At 47.0% G+C, this 19,140-nt stretch overlaps 1 protein-coding gene across 2 annotated transcripts in view; it reads right to left on the bottom strand.

Moving 5' to 3' along the window:
* Window positions 1–16,165: 16,165 nt before the first annotated feature.
* The window catches only part of LOC140348330 (carboxypeptidase inhibitor SmCI-like), a 53,785-nt gene continuing 50,810 nt past the window's right edge, over window positions 16,166–19,140 (bottom strand). For both annotated transcript variants that reach the window (XM_072434326.1, XM_072434327.1), the window contains exons 6-7: window positions 16,516–16,692; window positions 16,166–16,242 (exon numbers count right to left, since the gene is read on the bottom strand). In XM_072434326.1, the coding sequence (XP_072290427.1) occupies window positions 16,166–16,242; window positions 16,516–16,692 (254 nt within the window). The remainder of the gene's footprint in view (window positions 16,243–16,515; window positions 16,693–19,140) is intronic.

Raw genomic sequence — 19,140 nt, 5'->3', positions numbered from 1 at the left:
ATACAGTTTTTTGTTTACAGTAAATAACACACACAGTGGATACTTTTTACTTTGACTTCACTACATCCGAGAGCAGGATACTTTCTACTACATTGCTTTTTTTTAGTTAAAATAACTTTCCGATTGAGGGTAAATACTGTATTAATTGTCTAATGGTTTTGAACAAACAAAAATAAAAGAAACATGGAAATTATATGGAACTGTTTTCTTTTTATTTGTTCAGTGTGAAATACCTTACTACAGTAAATTTTTTACAGGCACTTAAATACTAGGGATGCCCCAATCAGGTTTTTTTGGCCCCGATCCGATTCAGTCATGTGATTTTTAGTATCTGCCGATACCGAGTCCCGATCCGATACTTTTGTAACACATTAAAAAAATGCGCAAATGCAACATAAACAGGTCGTTCCCAGTTTTTATTTGATTTTTAACACTTTTACAGTGAAACCTTCTTTGAAGTCGCTTGAATAAGAAATAATAGTGCAAAATTTGAATTAAATAAAAAATAGCAGCTCAACTTAAAATACCCAGTAACAGTAAACAAATAAGCAAAGTGCGTTTTAAATGAAAGTGCAACAGCTTCATAAAGTAAGGCCATAATGTGCTTTTTAGAACGGCACTCTTAATTATTTTCTGGTGAAGAATAATAAAACGTATGTTTTTCTTGATGAAATCCGTCTGAATGTCTTTGAGTCGAGAATAAGTCAGGGGCCAGTGTTCTGATCCTTGCGGTCGCCACGGTGACTATCACGCCGCGCTATCAACGCACACGCCACACCCCCGTGTCTGTGCTCCGCCCAAACCACACCCCCGTGTCTGTGCTCCGCCCAAACCACACCCCCGTGTCTGTGCTCCGCCCCCCCTCCGCAAAATTACATCGACCCGTTTGTCGACGCACTCTGCTGTGACATACAGGATGATGCAGGGTCGCACGGTGTAAACAAAACTATGTTTACTGCTGTAAAGTGTGGGCTTTACGGCAGTAAAATGTTGTGATCCTTTCATGCGTTATACGGAGGTGAGAGACTAATTATGAGCTTGAAATGTATAGTGCTGATCGAATTAATAAGAGCAAAATTCATATCCAATCGGGATGCAACATCCGATTTTGATCGAGTCTGAAACCACGTGATTGGGCCCGATTTTCGATCACGTGATCGGATCGGGACATCTCTATTAAATACTCTTTCTTGTGCTACTGTTACTTGAGTTTTTTTTTTCTCCTGTATCTGTACTTTTACTGAACTCTGTCTTCGTCAGGTGCACAGGGGTATTTAAAACTGCAGTATTTATAACTGCATTAGTAGTATTTGAACCCGGGTTATTTGCAGTATGTTTCCTTTGCGCAGACGGAACAGGATCAGTTTGGACTGTGGGAAACACGACACGTCAGGACTTTAACCCTCAGGGGCTAACCACTCTGCCACAGGACACTCCCCTCTGCCACAAGGCACTCTCCTCCACCACAGGACACTCCCCTCTGCCACAGGACACTCCCCTCTGCCACAGGACACTCCCCTCTGCCACAGGACACTCCCCTCTGCCACAAGGCACTCTCCTCCACCACAGGACACTCCCCTCTGCCACAGGACATTCCCCTCTGCCACAGGACACTCCCCTCCACCACAGGACACTCCCCTCTGCCACAGGACATTCCCCTCTGCCACAGGACACTCCCCTCTGCCACAGGACACTCCCCTCTGCCACAGGACATTCCCCTCTGCCACAGGACACTCCCCTCTGCCACAGGACACTCCCCTCTGCCACAAGGCACTCTCCTCCGCCACAGGACACTCCCCTCCGCCACAGGACACTCCCCTCTGCCACAGGACACTCCCCTCCGCCACAGGACACTCCCCTCTGCCACAGGACACTCCCCTCTGCCACAAGGCACTCTCCTCCGCCACAGGACACTCCCCTCCGCCACAGGACACTCCCATCTGCCACAGGACACTCCCCTCCGCCACAGGACACTCCCCTCTGCCACAGGACACTCCCCTCTGCCACAGGACACTCCCCTCTGCCACAGGACATTCCCCTCTGCCACAGGACACTCCCCTCTGCCACAGGACACTCCCCTCCGCCACAGGACACTCCCCTCTGCCACAGGACACTCCCCTCTGCCACAAGACACTCCCCTCCGCCACAAGGCACTCCCCTCCGCCACAGGACACTCCCCTCCGCCACAGGACACTCCCCTCTGCCACAGGACACTCCCCTCTGCCACAGGACACTCCCCTCTGCCACAGGACACTCCCCTCTGCCACAGGGCACTCCCCTCCGCCACAGGACACTCCCCTCTGCCACAGGACACTCCCCTCTGCCACAGGACACTCCCCTCTGCCACAGGGCACTCCCCTCTGCCACAGGGCACTCCCCTCCCATCATGTGTCATAGATATACTTTCAATACACAACCTCGCCACCAGAGAGCGCAAACGTGCCTTCATACAACTGTGTGTAAAAATGTTTATCATATTGAAAGAGGGGAGGAGATGGGGAGGGGGAGGAGAGAGAGAGGGGGAGGAAGTTTCCTCTGCAAACGAATTATGTTGGCCGGGTTTAAAATGAATCTGACACAAAATGAAACCCAAACTGCACTTCACGAGTTTCCAAAGCCATTGAAGTGGTGTATGTAAGAGTTTGCCCTCTAACCACAGGGTGAACGGTCCAGTCGTCTGCGATAGATGCATTTCCCGTTCTTTCTCATCTGAGCAGAGGAAATAAAACTGGATTACCCCCAGAGGAATCCAACCCACAGAAGACATCCTCTCTGCTGGGAAGAGGGGGAGAGAGAGAGAGGGGGAGAGAGGGGGAGAGAGAGAGGGGAGAGAGAGGGGGAGAGAGAGAGAGGAGGGAGAGAGAGGGGGAGAGAACTTGGACAGAACTTGACCTCTGCAGCGTTTCACGTTAGCAGAGATCCAGTTACACCACAAACACTCTGTGGAGAGAGGGGGGAGAGAGAGGGAGGGTTAGAGGAAGGAGAAGGGGCTAAACCAGGACTAAACTGAGACCAAACCTTTTACTAAAGCAGTGTTAAATCAGGACTAAATCCGGTTTTGTTCTGTTTCAGTCCCACATTTTCACAAACTAATTAAACTTAATTTTTCACTAATGAAACGGGACATTTCCTGTTCCCGTCGGCCACTTCCTGTTCAAATGAACGTGTCCAAACGAGACGAGGCGTTTGTTCTACAGGGTCCAATTATGTGAGAGAGTCCTGACCCCGAGCTCTGGACCAGGGACCGGACCAGGAACCGGACCAGGGACCGGACTGGACCAGGGACCGGACCAGGGACCGGACTCAAAACAACTGGAAATTAATTAATCAGGTTTTAGTCCAGATTAAATCCTCGTTCTACCCCCGCTTCAGTCTTCAGTCCCCCCCGCTTCAGTCTTCAGTCCCCCCGCTTCAGTCTTCAGTCCCCCCCGCTTCAGTCTTCAGTCCCCCAGCTTCAGTCTTCAGTCCCCAGTCCCCCCGCTTCAGTCTTCAGCCCCCCCGCTTCAGTCTTCAGCCCCCCCGCTTCAGTCTTCAGTCCCCCCGCTTCAGTCTTCAGTCCCCCCGCTTCAGTCTTCAGTCCCCCCGCTTCAGTCTTCAGTCCCCTGCTTCAGTCTTCAGTCCCCCCGCTTCAGTCTTCAGTCCCCCGCTTCAGTCTTCAGTCCCCCCGCTTCAGTCTTCAGTCCCCCCGCTTCAGTCTTCAGTCCCCCCGCTTCAGTCTTCAGTCCCCCCGCTTCAGTCTTCAGTCCCCCGCTTCAGTCTTCAGTCCCCCCGCTTCAGTCTTCAGTCCCGCTTCAGTCTTCAGTCCCCCCGCTTCAGTCTTCAGTCCCCCCGCTTCAGTCTTCAGTCCCCCCGCTTCAGTCTTCAGTCCCCCAGCTTCAGTCTTCAGTCCCGCTTCAGTCTTCAGTCCCCCCGCTTCAGTCTTCAGTCCCGCTTCAGTCTTCAGTCCCCCCGCTTCAGTCTTCAGTCCCCCCGCTTCAGTCTTCAGTCCCCCAGCTTCAGTCTTCAGTCCCCCGCTTCAGTCTTCAGTCCCCCCGCTTCAGTCTTCAGTCCCCCCGCTTCAGTCTTCAGTCCCCCCGCTTCAGTCTTCAGTCCCCCCGCTTCAGTCTTCAGTCCCCCCGCTTCAGTCTTCAGTCCCCCCGCTTCAGTCCCCCCGCTTCAGTCTTCAGTCCCCCGCTTCAGTCTTCAGTCCCCCGCTTCAGTCTTCAGTCCCCGCTTCAGTCTTCAGTCGCCCCCGCTTCAGTCTTCAGTCGCCCCCGCTTCAGTCTTCAGTCCCCCCCGCTTCAGTCTTCAGTCCCCCCGCTTCAGTCTTCAGTCCCACCGCTTCAGTCTTCAGTCCCGCTTCAGTCTTCAGTCGCCCCGCTTCAGTCTTCAGTCCCCCCGCTTCAGTCTTCAGTCCCCCCGCTTCAGTCTTCAGTCCCCCCGCTTCAGTCTTCAGTCCCGCTTCAGTCTTCAGTCCCCCCGCTTCAGTCTTCAGTCCCCCGCTTCAGTCTTCACTCCCGCTTCAGGACCTTCTCCCATAATAATCTGAGAGTCAGAGGTTTGTTTATCACAAAGACAGAGCCTCAGGAAACGACGCTCCAGAAATGAAGAGGAAGAAACGAGAGAAAAAGAGAATAAGACAAAGGAAAAAGATGAGAATAAACAGAAAAAGAGAGAAAGAGAAAAGGGGAGACGGCTTTACAAACGTCTCTGGACCAACAGCTCATGTTCTGTCTGTGCCCTGCATGTTCTGTCTGTGCCCTGCATGTTCTGTCTGTGCCCTGCATGTTCTGTCTGTGCCCTGCATGTTCTGCCTCTGTGCCCTGCATGTTCTGCCTCTGTGCCCTGCATGTTCTGCCTCTGTGCCCTTGTTCTGCCTGTGCCCTGCATGTTCTGTCTGTGCCCTGCATGTTCTGCCTGTGCCCTGCATGTTCTGTCTGTGCCCTGCATGTTCTGTCTGTGCCCTGCATGTTCTGCCTGTGCCCTGCATGTTCTGCCTGTGCCCTGCATGTTCTGCCTCTGTGCCCTGCATGTTCTGCCTGTGCCCTGCATGTTCTGCCTCTGTGCCCTGCATGTTCTGCCTCTGTGCCCTGCATGTTCTGCCTCTGTGCCCTGCATGTTCTGCCTCTGTGCCCTGCATGTTCTGCCTCTGTGCCCTGCATGTTCTGCCTCTGTGCCCTGCATGTTCTGCCTGTGCCCTGCATGTTCTGCCTCTGTGGCCGCTGTGCAGCTCGTCTGTGATTCAGGAACTTCTGCTGAACGAGCACAAAAGTGTCACCGGCGTCACTGAAGCTGCAGCATCAGGAGAAACACACAACCACCACCACCACACACACACACTCACACTACACACTACACACCACACACCACACACCACACACCACACACCACACACACACACACACACACATTTTCACCAAAACCAGACCAGATTCTACAGAAAGTGTGTCATTGGTGGATCCTGGTGCAATGCGGCGCCGAAAAGTAAAGAAACAGCAAGAGGAGCTCATTAAGAGGTGACAGAAGGAGCCCAGGGAGCGAGGGGGGAGAGGAGGGAGCGAGGGGGGAGAGGAGGAGCCCAGGGAGCGAGGGGGGAGAGAGGAGAGGGAGCGAGGGGGGAGAGGAGGAGCCCAGGAGCGAGGGGGAGAGGAGGGAGCGAGGGGGAGAGAGGAGGAGCACAGGGAGCGAGGGGGGAGAGGAGGGAGAGAGGGGGAGAGAGGAGGAGCCCAGGGAGCGAGGGGGGAGAGGAGGAGCCCAGGAAGCAAGGGGGGAGAGGAGAAGCCCAGGGAGCGAGGGGGAGAGAGGAGGGAGAGAGGGGGAGAGAGGAGGAAGAGGGGAGAGAGGAAGAGAGTGGGTTCTGTAACTCTGCTGTTCCAGTGTCTTTTGTTTAGAGTTCATCCACATCCTCCTGAGAGCAAAAGAAGTGAAAGAGCGACTGTGCCTCATAGAGACTATTTCTGTTCTGAAGGTGACTATCGTTTATTCACCTCAATTATGTCCAAAAGAACGGAACAAATCCTCCCAAACTGAATCCACAAAGACACAATCATGCCCCATCATTACACACAATGAGACACACACAAACACAACTAAACAAAGATGGAATAATAAGTCTGCGCTTATTTATTTAAAGTGATAAATACATTTAAAATAGAGGATTTAAAAATCAATGGTCACTGGGTGAGACAGGGGTGTGCTTGGTCCCTCCTGTTGTTTGCTTTGTACTTGGAACCATTGGCTCAAAATCAAGAACAATTCACAGTGTTACAATCGATGGGACGGAACATAAACTGCGACGGACATAACGGACACAATATGGAGATCACATCTGGACAAATTTGACCGATCATTGTCCCTGTCCCCAAGAAGCCCCGGATCACTGGACTTAATGACCACAGACCTGTGGCTCTGACGTCTGTCATGAAGTCATTTGAGCGCCTGGTCCTCCCCCGTCTCAAGTCCCTCACCTCCCCCCTGCTGGAACCCCAGCTGGACCCGCAGCTGGACCCCCTGCTGGACCCCCTGCCGGACCTCCTGATGGACCCCCTGCTGGACCCCCAGCTGGACCCGCAGCTGGACCCCCTGCTGGACCCCCTGCCGGACCCGCAGCTGGACCCCCTGCTGGACCCCCTGCAGGACCTCCTGATGGACCCCCTGCTGGACCCCCTGCTGGACCCCCTGCCGGACCCCCTGCCGGATCCCCTGCCGGACCCCCTGATGGACCCCCTGCCGGACCCCCTGATGGACCCCCTGCCGGACCCCCTGATGGACCCCCTGCTGGACCCCCTGATGGACCCCCTGATGGACCCCCTGCCGGACCCCCTGCCGGACCCCCTGATGGACCCCCTGATGGACCCCCTGCCGGACCCCCTGATGGACCCCCTGCCGGACCCCCTGATGGACCCCCTGATGGACCCCCTGATGGACCCCCTGATGGACCCCCTGATGGACCCCCTGCCGGACCCCCTGCCGGACCCCCTGATGGACCCCCTGATGGACCCCCTGATGGACCCCCTGATGGACCCCCTGCAGTTCACCTACAGAACCAACAGGTCTGTGGACGACACCATCAACCTGGCTCTCCACTTCACCTGCAGCACCTGGACTCCCCGGGAACCTGCCCCAGGATCCGTTTGTGGACTTCAGCTCTGCCTCAGCACCACCTCCTGCTGGAGGACTCATGACTCATGAACACTGCCTAAGCACCTGTCACTCACTGCACCTGTCACTTCTCATTGCACAACAAAACGTTACATTTTATGATGTAGATTTCAGGCCGTTTAGTTTTCAGTCTTCAATGTTTTGTTGTTTGTGCTGCACAAGTTCCTGTTTGTGAATTTTGTTCATGACAAATGGCAATAAACAGATTCAGTTTAATTTGAGTTTTTGGGCCTCAGTTTTTCTCTCGTCCCGTCAGTTTTGTTTCTTCTGTTAATTGTTCTACATTTTTGGAATAAAAAAGAAGAAAAAGAAAAAAGAAGAAGCCGATTCTGAGCCTCCTACGACAAAAGATTCTCCCTCTGCATTTTCACACAAAAGTTAGTGTCTCGATGATGGAATCTGGAGTTCTCAGTTTGTTTGATCAGACTTTAATATTAAAAACGTGAGTGATTTCGGTCGTTTTTTGGCCGTGTTGATCCAGTCTTTAACGTAAACGAATGTAGAACCAGTTTTGACTTCTGCGCCGACAGAAAAACACTCTGAAGTTTGTTTTCATCGTGATTTTCTCCGTTCAAAATGGAAAACTCCCACGTTAAATATGAAACGTTTAGATTTTCGAGCTTCTGCAATTCAACGGTTTAAGTTTAAAGCGTCAAAATCACAGCGAATTCAGCGAAACGAGATGTAAACCGAGCCCCACGTGACGGTTTGCATTGAATATCGTCGAATCTGAACTTTTAATCTGAGAAAATCAAGCAGAAAACGCACCACGAAACCAAGAGAGTTTAAAAAAGGTGAAAACATCAGAGTCAGAAATTCACCAGGAGCAAAAATCTGATTATTATCCAATTATTTAAATGACTCAAAACACAAAACCTGATGCGCCTGATCAGAAACACATTAGAACAGTTTCTTGTCATTTTAAATCACCAAAAATGTGACGTTTATCTGTTATAAAAACACAGCCTTAAATCACAGAAAATCGCCTTAAAAACAATGAAAAGCGCCTTAAAACACAGAGAAGTGCCTTAAAAATACAGAAAAGAGCCTTAAAAACACAGAAAAGTGCCTTAAAAACACAGAAAAGTGCCTTAAAAACACAGAAAAGCGGCTTAAAGACACTGAAACACCTGCATGGTTTGAGAAGCAGATTGCTTAAGCGTCTTTCTGACCCGTTCTCAGTTTAATTGATGCTTTATTCCGCCCACGCGACTGCAGCGCTGCGGCGATGGAACGCGGCGCTCACACGTCCGTCAGCTCCTTCTCCACATTCCGCTTTGAGTCGCGGAGACGAGTCGGGTCGCCGGCGGCAACGCGGATATTAAGCCTTTAAAATGGAAATGTTTGAGAAACGCGTGGGAAAAAGACAAACCTGCAGCTGCGACAACAGAATAAATATGAATCCACAACAGAACTTAAACTGAAAAAGTATACGATATTTAATATTCATGTTTTGTGTAACGAGAACGGTGTTTAAAGGGGACGTATGACAGGGTTTTAAATTCATCTTATTTTGGACTTGTGCATTTGTACCTGTCGTACATATAAATGATAGTTTTACACCGATCGAGCAGGTATTTGTGGAGAAAACGCTGAAAAATCTGTAGAAAATGACAAGAAGTGACATCACACCAGGAACGCTCATTCCAGTCAAAGTTTATGCAGAATTTACACAAAATTGACTCTAAACGTGAATTCAACAAAATAAAGTCGCTCTCATATATTTTTGTTTGTCAAATAAAAAAAAAGTGACATCAGATGAGTTTTGCCCCAGTGGTTGCTGGGTAATTTCCTACAGTGATGTCATCAATTACAAACAGGAAGTAAAATTCTAAACCTAAAAAATGAGCTTTTCTGTGATAAAATTTGTAGCTAAATTTAAGATACATAAATATTAACTGCATTTACACTGCGACTATGAACTTTGTCATGTGACCTGCAGGGGGCGCTTCACTGTTCTTATGACACGTTCATTTCAACTCAAACTAAACGACTTTACGAGAGGAACGCGCGTCCAAATCTAAACTTGACACTGAACGAAGTCGACGTTTAATATTTGACCTTTAAAAACACTTTCCGACAGAAGTGTTTACATGTGACACTGTCGGCGTCGCCACGACAACGGCGGCACTTTGAAACGCGCTTTGTCAAAACACCATAATATTTTGTATAAAGTCACACCAGGACAAGAGGCGGGGCCGAGCGACGGACAGGAGGCGGGGCCGAGCGACGGGCAGGAGGCGGGGCCGAGCGACGGGCAGGAGGCGGAGCCGAGCGACGGGCAGGAGGCGGGGCCGAGCGACGGGCAGGAGGCGGGGCCGAGCGACGGGCAGGAGGTGGAGCCGAGCGACGGGCAGGAGGCGGAGCTGAGCGACGGGCAGGAGGCGGAGCCGAGCGACTGGCAGGAGGCGGAGCCGAGCGACAGACAGGAGGCGGAGCCGAGCGACGGGCAGGAGGCGGAGCCGAGCGACAGACAGCAGGCGGAGCCGAGAGACGGACAGGAGGCGGAGCCGAGCGACGGGCAGGAGGCGGAGCCGAGCAACAGACAGGAGGCGGAGCCGAGCGACAGACAGGAGGCGGAGCCGAGCGAAAGACAGGAGGCGGAGCTGAGTGACGGACAGGAGGCGGAGCTGAGCGACGTACAGGAGGCGGAGCTGAGTGACGGACAGGAGGCGGAGCTGAGTGACGGACAGGAGGCGGAGCTGAGTGACGTACAGGAGGCGGAGCTGAGTGACGGACAGGAGGCGGAGCTGAGTGACGGACAGGAGGCGGAGCTGAGTGACGTACAGGAGGCGGAGCTGAGTGACGTACAGGAGGCGGAGCTGAGTGACGGACAGGAGGCGGAGCTGAGTGACGTACAGGAGGCGGAGCTGAGTGTACTTCTGAGTCGAAAACGCACTCAAAAAGACCTTTAGTAACAAAGACGAGCGTAATTCAAGCTGAAGTGAAAAAAGCTTCACGTTTTAATCAATAATCTACTTAAAAAGTGAATCTTCGTCTCAGTCGCTGCATTTCAATGATTATAGTGATTATAGTGATTATTTTTATTATTGTTATTAACGTTATTATCGTTATTTTAGTGATTATAGTGATTATAGTGATTATTTTTATTATTGTTATTAACGTTATTATCTTTATTTTAATGATCATAGTGATTATAGTGATTATCGTTATTTTAGTGATTATAGTGATTATAGTGATTATTTGTATTATTGTTAACGTTATTATCGTTATTTCAGTGATTATAGTGATTATAGTGATTATTGTTATTAACGTTATTATCGTTATTTTAATGATTATAGTGATTATAGTGATTATTTTTATTATTGTTATTAACGTTATTATCGTTATTTTAATGATCATAGTGATTATAGTGATTATCGTTATTTTAGTGATTATAGTGATTATAGTGATTATCGTTATTATCGTTATTATTATCGTTATCGGTATTGTTATTATTAGGCCCGAGCCGAAGGACAAGTATCGTCCCGGCGAGGGACTTATTATACTTGGTACCGGGGGCTTGAAAAACGCAAAAATCGAGTACTAATGTTGCCCTGAATGTATGATATCCGCAGTATATAAATGTGTGCTCTTACACTGAAACTGCCCTGCACCGAAAGTTCTGTTGATTCAAAGTATGTCCTGATTCAGTCAGAAACGTTAACGAAGACTCCTGTTTTCCTCCACAAAAAGTGCGTGTTGTCACGGTGTTCCCGTCCCTACAATGATCCGACCAACAACTAAACAAAGACGGATATGCTCATGGGTGGTATGGAAAATTAGAACTCCGTGAGCTCTAATTTTGAGTGAAGGTTTCGTGAAAGAATATTGAAAGACGGCTCAGTAGCGCCACCTCAAAAATCAAATAACATGGGGCCAATGGGAGCCCGAAGCCAAAAAAGTGGCCGTAAAGATATGACGCTCGCTCCCAAAAATAGTTCATGGGAGGAAATGTAAAAAATAATATTATGACCCCGCCCTAAGTCATACAGGAAGTCGGCCATATTGGATAAACGCAGCGCTGACAAAAGTGCACCTCGTCGTACATTTGGCATTTTCTCTTCCAGTTTTCATCGAAATCACTTCAAACTTGGCCACAAGACACAAAACCCATGAGCAATGAAGCATAATGACGTTTGATCCGATACGTCTTGGTCATCGTGAATTTTAAACAAAATCGCAATTTATGCCAAATTTAAAAAAATTCTATGTTTCTTTAAAAAAAAAAATTAAAAGTTTTGACGTAGCGTTTGTGGAAATTTCAAAGTTGAACGCAATGATATGCAAATGTAGTGGCTAGCTAACAAAATGGCTCTCTAGCGCCCTCTCCAAATTTGATTTTTAAAAATTCATAAAAGACGATTTAATTGTCGTAGACAACTGAAATATTTATAACAGATCAGGTTGTGAGCGGGCAAAATGTGACAAACTCACATGACTCTAACGAGTGTTTATTTCCAAAAAAAAAGGTCGAAAAAAGCGTTTCCATTCTTATTATTATTATTTTATCGGTATTGTTATTATTATCGTTATTATCTGTATTGTTATTATTATCGTTATTATCTTTATTGTTATTATTATCGGTATTGTTATTATTATCGTTATTGTTATTATCGTTATTATCGTTACGTTATCGTTACGTTATCGTTATTATCGTTACGTTATCGTTACGTGATCGTTATTATCGTTATTATCATTACGTTATCGTTACGTTATCGTTATTATCGTTACGTTATCGTTATCAGTATTGTTATTATTATCGTTATTATCGTTATCGGTATTGTTATTAATATTATCGTTATTATCGGTATTGTTATTATTATCGTTATTATCGGTATTGTTATTATTACCGTTATCGTTCTTATCGTTATTATCGTTGCGTTATCGTTATTATCGTTATTATCTTTACGTTATTGTTATTATTTTTATAGTTATTATCGTTACGTTATCCTTATTATCGTTATTATCGTTACGTTATCGTGATTATCGTTATCGTTATTATCGTTACGTTATCGTTATCAGTATTGTTATTATTATCGTTATTATCCATCCATCCATCCATCCATTTTCTACCGCTTGGTCCCTTTCGGGGTCATGGGTGACTGGAGCCTATCCCAGTGACTTCGGGCCTTAGGCGATCGTTATTATCGTTATCGGTATTGTTATTAATATTATCGTTATTATCGGTATTGTTATTATTATCGTTATCGTTATTATCGCGCTCACAAAAAGTTCTCGATTTCTTCTCTAGGTAAAAAGACAAATAAAGTGCGTTTCGTGAGTAAATCTCACTTTTCGCTCGGTTCGTTCCAAGCCCGTTGTCATGGAGATACATCAGTGTTTGTGGGAGGAGCCCGTGACCAGGACCGACCTCCAGGGGGCGTGGTCTGGAGCCTCTGTGTTCAGCTCTAACAGAAGCTGAAAGAGTGAAGCTGGAGCATCGTCTGAGCGACTGTGAAAAACTGTGTTAGGGAATTATAATAAAGCGAAAATGTTCGAGCGTAAATAAGTGAGTTACAGCTTTATATTTGTGAAGAAGAAGAAGAAGAAGAAGAAGCAGAAGAAGAAGAAGAAGAAGAAGAAGAAGAAGAAGCAGAAGAAGAAGAAGAAGAAGAAGAAGAAGAAGAAGCAGAAGAAGAAGAAGCAGAAGAAGCAGAAGAAGAAGAAGAAGCAGAAGAAGAAGAAGAAGCAGAAGAAGAAGAAGCAGAAGAAGAAGAAGAAGCAGAAGAAGAAGAAGAAGCAGAAGAAGAAGAAGAAGAAGAAGAAGAAGAAGAAGCAGAAGAAGAAGAAGAAGAAGAAGAAGAAGAAGCAGAAGAAGAAGAAGAAGCAGAAGAAGAAGAAGAAGAAGAAGCAGAAGAAGCAGAAGAAGAAGAAGAAGCAGAAGAAGAAGAAGAAGCAGAAGAAGAAGAAGAAGAAGAAGAAGAAGCAGAAGAAGAAGAAGAAGCAGAAGAAGAAGAAGAAGAAGAAGAAGAAGAAGCAGAAGAAGAAGAAGAAGCAGAAGAAGAAGAAGAAGAAGAAGAAGAAGAAGCAGAAGAAGAAGAAGAAGAAGAAGAAGAAGAAGAAGAAGCAGAAGAAGAAGAAGAAGAAGAAGAAGAAGAAGAAGAAGAAGAAGAAGAAGAAGAAGCAGAAGAAGAAGAAGAAGAAGAAGAAGAAGAAGCAGAAGAAGAAGAAGAAGCAGAAGAAGAAGAAGAAGAAGAAGCAGAAGAAGCAGAAGAAGAAGAAGAAGAAGAAGAAGCAGAAGAAGAAGAAGAAGAAGAAGCAGAAGAAGCAGAAGAAGAAGAAGAAGAAGAAGAGTTCACTTTTATCAATGTGGAATAAATGCAATAAATAAAAGGAAATGGAACGAGCAAAGGTTTTAGCCAAAAAAAGACCAAACTGCATTTTAACACTTTTAACGGCTCCGTGTTCTGCTCGTGTCAAAGGAGAACACGCAACATCATGTCCCGTTTTCACGCAACAGTGCACGGGTTTCTCCACGCGCCGGAGCAGAACACGCACTGGAGCAGAACACGCAGAACACGCACTGGAGCAGAACACGCAGAACACGCGCCGGAGCAGAACACGCACTGGAGCAGAACACGCAGAACACGCACTGGAGCAGAACACGCAGAACACGCACTGGAGCAGAACACGCAGAACACGCACTGGAGCAGAACACGCACTGGAGCAGAACACGCAGACATTCCCACGGTTCATCCTTGACTCTCTCGCGCGTGACAGACCCGCAGCTGTGCCACGCGCGTCTCTGTCACCGCATCAGAAAATCCAACTCCGCCGCGGAAACGCGAACACTTTGAGCCGCGGGACGGAGCGCGTGAAGTCCGCGCGTTCCTCCGCCGTCTGCGCCCGACACCGTGGCCCCGCGAGCCCGTGCAACGCGCCCTACTTTTGGGCTTCAGAAATGTCCAACAGCAGCGCGGATCCCACACGAGCGCGGCCAGAACGCGGCCAAAACGCAACCAAAATGCAACCAAAACGCGGCCAAAACGCGTCCAAACTCGCACCTCCAGAGTCCCCCCGGGGCCCCCGCTCGCACTTACCCGGGCAGAGAGCGGCGCAGGCGGCCACGCGTCCTCCAAGTTCCCCGCTGGACCAGAGGAAAGTGTGTCCCCCGCGCACGGTCCCGGGTCAAACTCACGCAGCACGTCACGCACACGCTCCGTCCGCTCGCGCTCCGGACGCACACTGGGGCACGAGCCGGGACGCGGACCGCCGTTACTCCCGCTCCCTGCGACGTCACGCCCCCGCGCGCGCAGACCTTGGGGGGGGGCGCGTGGACGTGGGCCCGGACCGTTCGCAGTGACGTCAGAGTGAGACCCGGGTTGAAGGGGACACATTCCGCACGATGAGCTCGAGTCGTGGGAGTAACGGGCCGGTCACGTTTCCGGTGCAGTTCCGGAGTTTTGCTCAAATCATGAGGTTCAAATCTGAAAATCACGGGTTGAAATAGAATCGTTTTATTTTATTAAATTAATTATTTTCTGCCCTTGTTTCTTCAAAGTTTGAATGATTTAATTGCAGCACTTTGTAAACATTTTTTTTTTAAAATCATTATAAATAAAGATTATATATTTTTATTTTACTATTATTATTATTATTATTTATTTATTATAATTATAGTGTGTGATTTTTCCTTTTCTAATTTATGATACAAGTTTTAATGATTTTATTGCAGCAATTTGTCAACATCATTACTTTTCTAAGCATCAAAAATAAAGATTATATATATTTTTCATTTATTATTTTACTGTTTTTATTAGACTACTATTTCTTTTTATGTGATTTTTATTTATTTAGTTATAATTATAGTGAGAGCCTGTGTGATTCGTCTTTTGATTATGATAAAAGTCGAGTGAAACACACACACCGCTGTTCTCACCTTCCCCCTAGCCCCGCCCCCTGCTCTGTGATCCGAGCGTTCTAACTTCCTCTTTTCACCGTCGTTACGTCGCAGAACCACCCGCTGACATCATCAGGTGGTTCTGCTCAAAGTCCTCTTCACGTCGGCTCCGCCCTGGCTATTGTCTCCGCCTCATTTGAACTGCTGCGACGTTTACGTCGTCAAGAAGAGTCAGAAGAATGTGTTTTGGGAAATCCGATCCAAAACTTCTTTTAATCCGTGGAATTTTAAACTTTCTGTTACGTTTGAAGTAAATTAACTCTAATTTTACCTTTTTGTTCAGAGTTTATTCCGTTTTAGCCTCATTTTCCCCGTCAAAAGTCGCTCGGTGAGAACGATCAGAGAGAAATCAGATCACGACAGTCACGTAATCAGACTACTCTCTTAATTATGAATATGTTTGAAATGTGAAACAAAAAGTCTTAAAAACATTTGGATTTGAAGGTTTTGATTTTATTTTGAAAGGGGCCATAAAGAGGCGGAGCCGGTGCGACAGCGCCACCTGGTGTTCGGAGGGAAAACCACACCACACATGTTTTTAGTCATTTTATTCACTTTATTGTTGTTGATCGTTGGCTCGGATTATGACACACGATAAAAACATTTAAACATTAAAATATCAGGAAAATGTTGATGAAGAAAAGTGAAAAAATAAGAAAAGTGCCGAGTTTAAAAGTAAAAAAACAACATAAAATAGAAAAACTCACAGAAACAGAGCGTTTTGCAGCATAAATGGGATTTATGCTTTTGTCAGATTTGTGTTTTTGTTTGTTTGTTTGTTTGTTTGTTTTTGACGTTCTTTGATGATGTTTTATTTTCACAAATATAAAACTGGATTAAACACAAGAGTTTTTTTTTCTTTCGTTTTGTCGTTTTTATCGAGTCGTTTCTCGTGTTTTTCTGTTTTTACATTTCAAACTTTATTTACACCAGTGACAGAGACAGAGGACGTGGACCTGGACCTGGACCTGGACCAGGACCAGGACCTGGACCAGGACCTGGTCCTGGACCGGGACCTGGACCAGGACCTGGACCAGGACCTGGTCCTGGACCGGGACCTGGACCAGGACCTGGACCAGGACCTGGTCCAGTCCTGGACCAGTCTCAGGATGAAGATGAGGATCAGATCGAGACTAGTCTGAACTTGTCCAGGTTTTTCCTCCGGATCCGGATCTTGTCTCCCATCATGCCCCTGTGATCTGAACATGACACGTTTAGAACATTTGAAACGTTTCACTCTGACTCACTCTCACATCTGACCCCTCTGACCTCTCACCTCTGACCTCTCACCTCTGACCCCTCTGACCTCTCACATCTGACACCTCTGACATCTCACATCTGACCTCGGACCCCTATGACCTCTCACTTCTGACACCTCTGACCCCTCTGACCTCTCACCTCTGACATCTCACCTCTGACCCCTCTGACCTCTCACCTCTGACATCTCACCTCTGACCCCTCTGACCTCTCACCTCGGTGTCTGAGGACACACTTCTTGACGCAGACTCTTCTCAGGTTGAAGTTGTTCTTGTTTCCTCCACAGCCTGAGAAGGTGAAGCTCTGGCACCTCCTGGTGGTGGAGTTGTAGAAGAACCTCCTCTCGGCTCCATCACAGTCGCCTCTGTCCAGACCGAGCCCACACTCCTCATCTGACCAAACATGTGACCAGAAAAAAACATGTGACTGGAAAAAACACGTGACCAGGAGAACGAACATGTGACCAGGAGAACAAACATGTGACCAAGAGAACAAACATGTGAACAGAAGAACACAAACATGTGACCAGATGAACGAACATGTGACCAGGATAACAAACATGTGACCAAGAGAACAAACATGTGAACAGAAGAACACAAACATGTGACCAGAAAAAACACGTGACCAGGAGAACGAACATGTGACCAAGAGAATAAACATGTGACCAAGAGAACAAACATGTGACCAAAAGAACAAACATGTGACCAAGAGAACAAACATGTGAACAGGAGAACGAACATGTGACCAAGAGAACAAACATGTGACCAAGAGAACGAACATGTGACCAAGAGAACAAACATGTGACCAAAAGAACGAACATGTGACCAAGAGAACAAACATGTGACCAAAAGAACGAACATGTGACCAAGAGAACAAACATGTGACCAGATGAACACAAACATGTGACCAGATGAACGAACATGTGACCAGGAGAACAAACATGTGACCAAGAGAATAAACATGTGAACAGAAGAACACAAACATGTGACCAGAAAAAAACACGTGACCAGGAGAACGAACATGTGACCAAGAGAACAAACATGTGACCAGGAGAACAAACATGTGACCAAGAGAACAAACATGTGACCAGCAGAACAAACATGTGACCAAGAGAACAAACATGTGAACAGAAGAACACAAACATGTGACCAGATGAACGAACATGTGACCAGGATAACAAACATGTGACCAAGAGAACAAACATGTGAACAGAAGAACACAAACATGTGACCAGATGAACGAACATGTGACCAGGATAACAAACATGTGACAAAGAGAACAAACATGTGAACAGAAGAACACAAACATGTGACCAGAAAAACAACACGTGACCAGGAGAACGAACATGTGACCAGGAGAACAAACATGTGAACAGGAGAACGAACATGTGAACAGAAGAACACAAACATGTGACCAGACGAACGAACATGTGACCAGGATAACAAACATGTGACCAAGAGAACAAACATGTGAACAGGAGAACGAACATGTGACCAGGAGAACAAACATGTGACCAGGAGAACAAACATGTGAACAGGAGAACGAACATGTGACCAGATGAACGAACATGTGACCAGGATAACAAACATGTGACCAAGAGAACAAACATGTGAACAGAAGAACACAAACATGTGACCAGATGAACGAACATGTGACCAGGATAACAAACATGTGACAAAGAGAACAAACATGTGAACAGAAGAACACAAACATGTGACCAGAAAAAAAACACGTGACCAGGAGAACGAACATGTGACCAGGAGAACAAACATGTGAACAGGAGAACGAACATGTGAACAGAAGAACACAAACATGTGACCAGACGAACGAACATGTGACCAGGATAACAAACATGTGACCAAGAGAACAAACATGTGAACAGGAGAACGAACATGTGACCAGGAGAACAAACATGTGACCAGGAGAACAAACATGTGAACAGGAGAACGAACATGTGACCAGGATAACAAACATGTGACCAGGAGAACAAACATGTGACCAGAAGGACACAAACATGTGACCAGGAGAACAAACATGTGACCAGGAGAACAAACATGTGACCAGGAGAACACAAAGATGTGACCAGAGAACAAACATGTGAGCAAGAGAACAAACATGTGACCAGAAGAACAAACATGTGACAAGGAGAACACAAACATGTGACCAAGAGAACAAGCATGTGACCAAGAGAACAAACATGTGACGAGGAGAACAAACATGTGACCAAGAGAACACAAACATGTGAGCAGGAGAACACAAACATGTGACCAGACGAACGAACATGTGACCAGGATAACAAACATGTGACCAGGAGAACAAACATGTGACCAGGAGAACAGACATGTGACCAGGAGAACAGACATGTGACCAGGAGAACAAACATGTGACCAAGAGAACACAAACATGTGACCAGGAGAACAAACATGTGAACAGAAGAACAAACATGAGACAAGGAGAACAAACATGTGACCAAGAGAACACAAACATGTGACCAGGAGAACAAACTGTGACCAGGAGAACGAACATGTGACCAGGAGAACAAACATGTGACCAGGAGAACAAACATGTGACCAGGAGAACAAACATGTGAGCAGGAGAACAAACATGTGACCAGGAGAACAAACATGTGAGCAGGAGAACAAACATGTGACCAGGAGAACAAACATGTGAGCAGGAGAACACAAACATGTGAGCAGGAGAACGAACATGTGACCAGGAGAACAAACATGTGACCAGGAGAACAAACATGTGAGCAGGAGAACACAAACATGTGACCAGGAGAACGAACATGTGACCAGGAGAACAAACATGTGACAAATAAAACAAAGAAACAATTCAGT

Source organism: Eucyclogobius newberryi, unplaced genomic scaffold (genome assembly GCF_026437365.1).
Source record: "Eucyclogobius newberryi isolate DKJ021-1_F unplaced genomic scaffold, fEucNew1.0.hap1 SCAF_67, whole genome shotgun sequence".
Classification (NCBI taxonomy): Eukaryota; Metazoa; Chordata; class Actinopteri; order Gobiiformes; family Gobiidae; genus Eucyclogobius; species Eucyclogobius newberryi.
The sequence above is the reverse complement of the archived record's forward strand: the minus strand, read 5'-3'. Positions and strand labels throughout refer to the sequence as shown.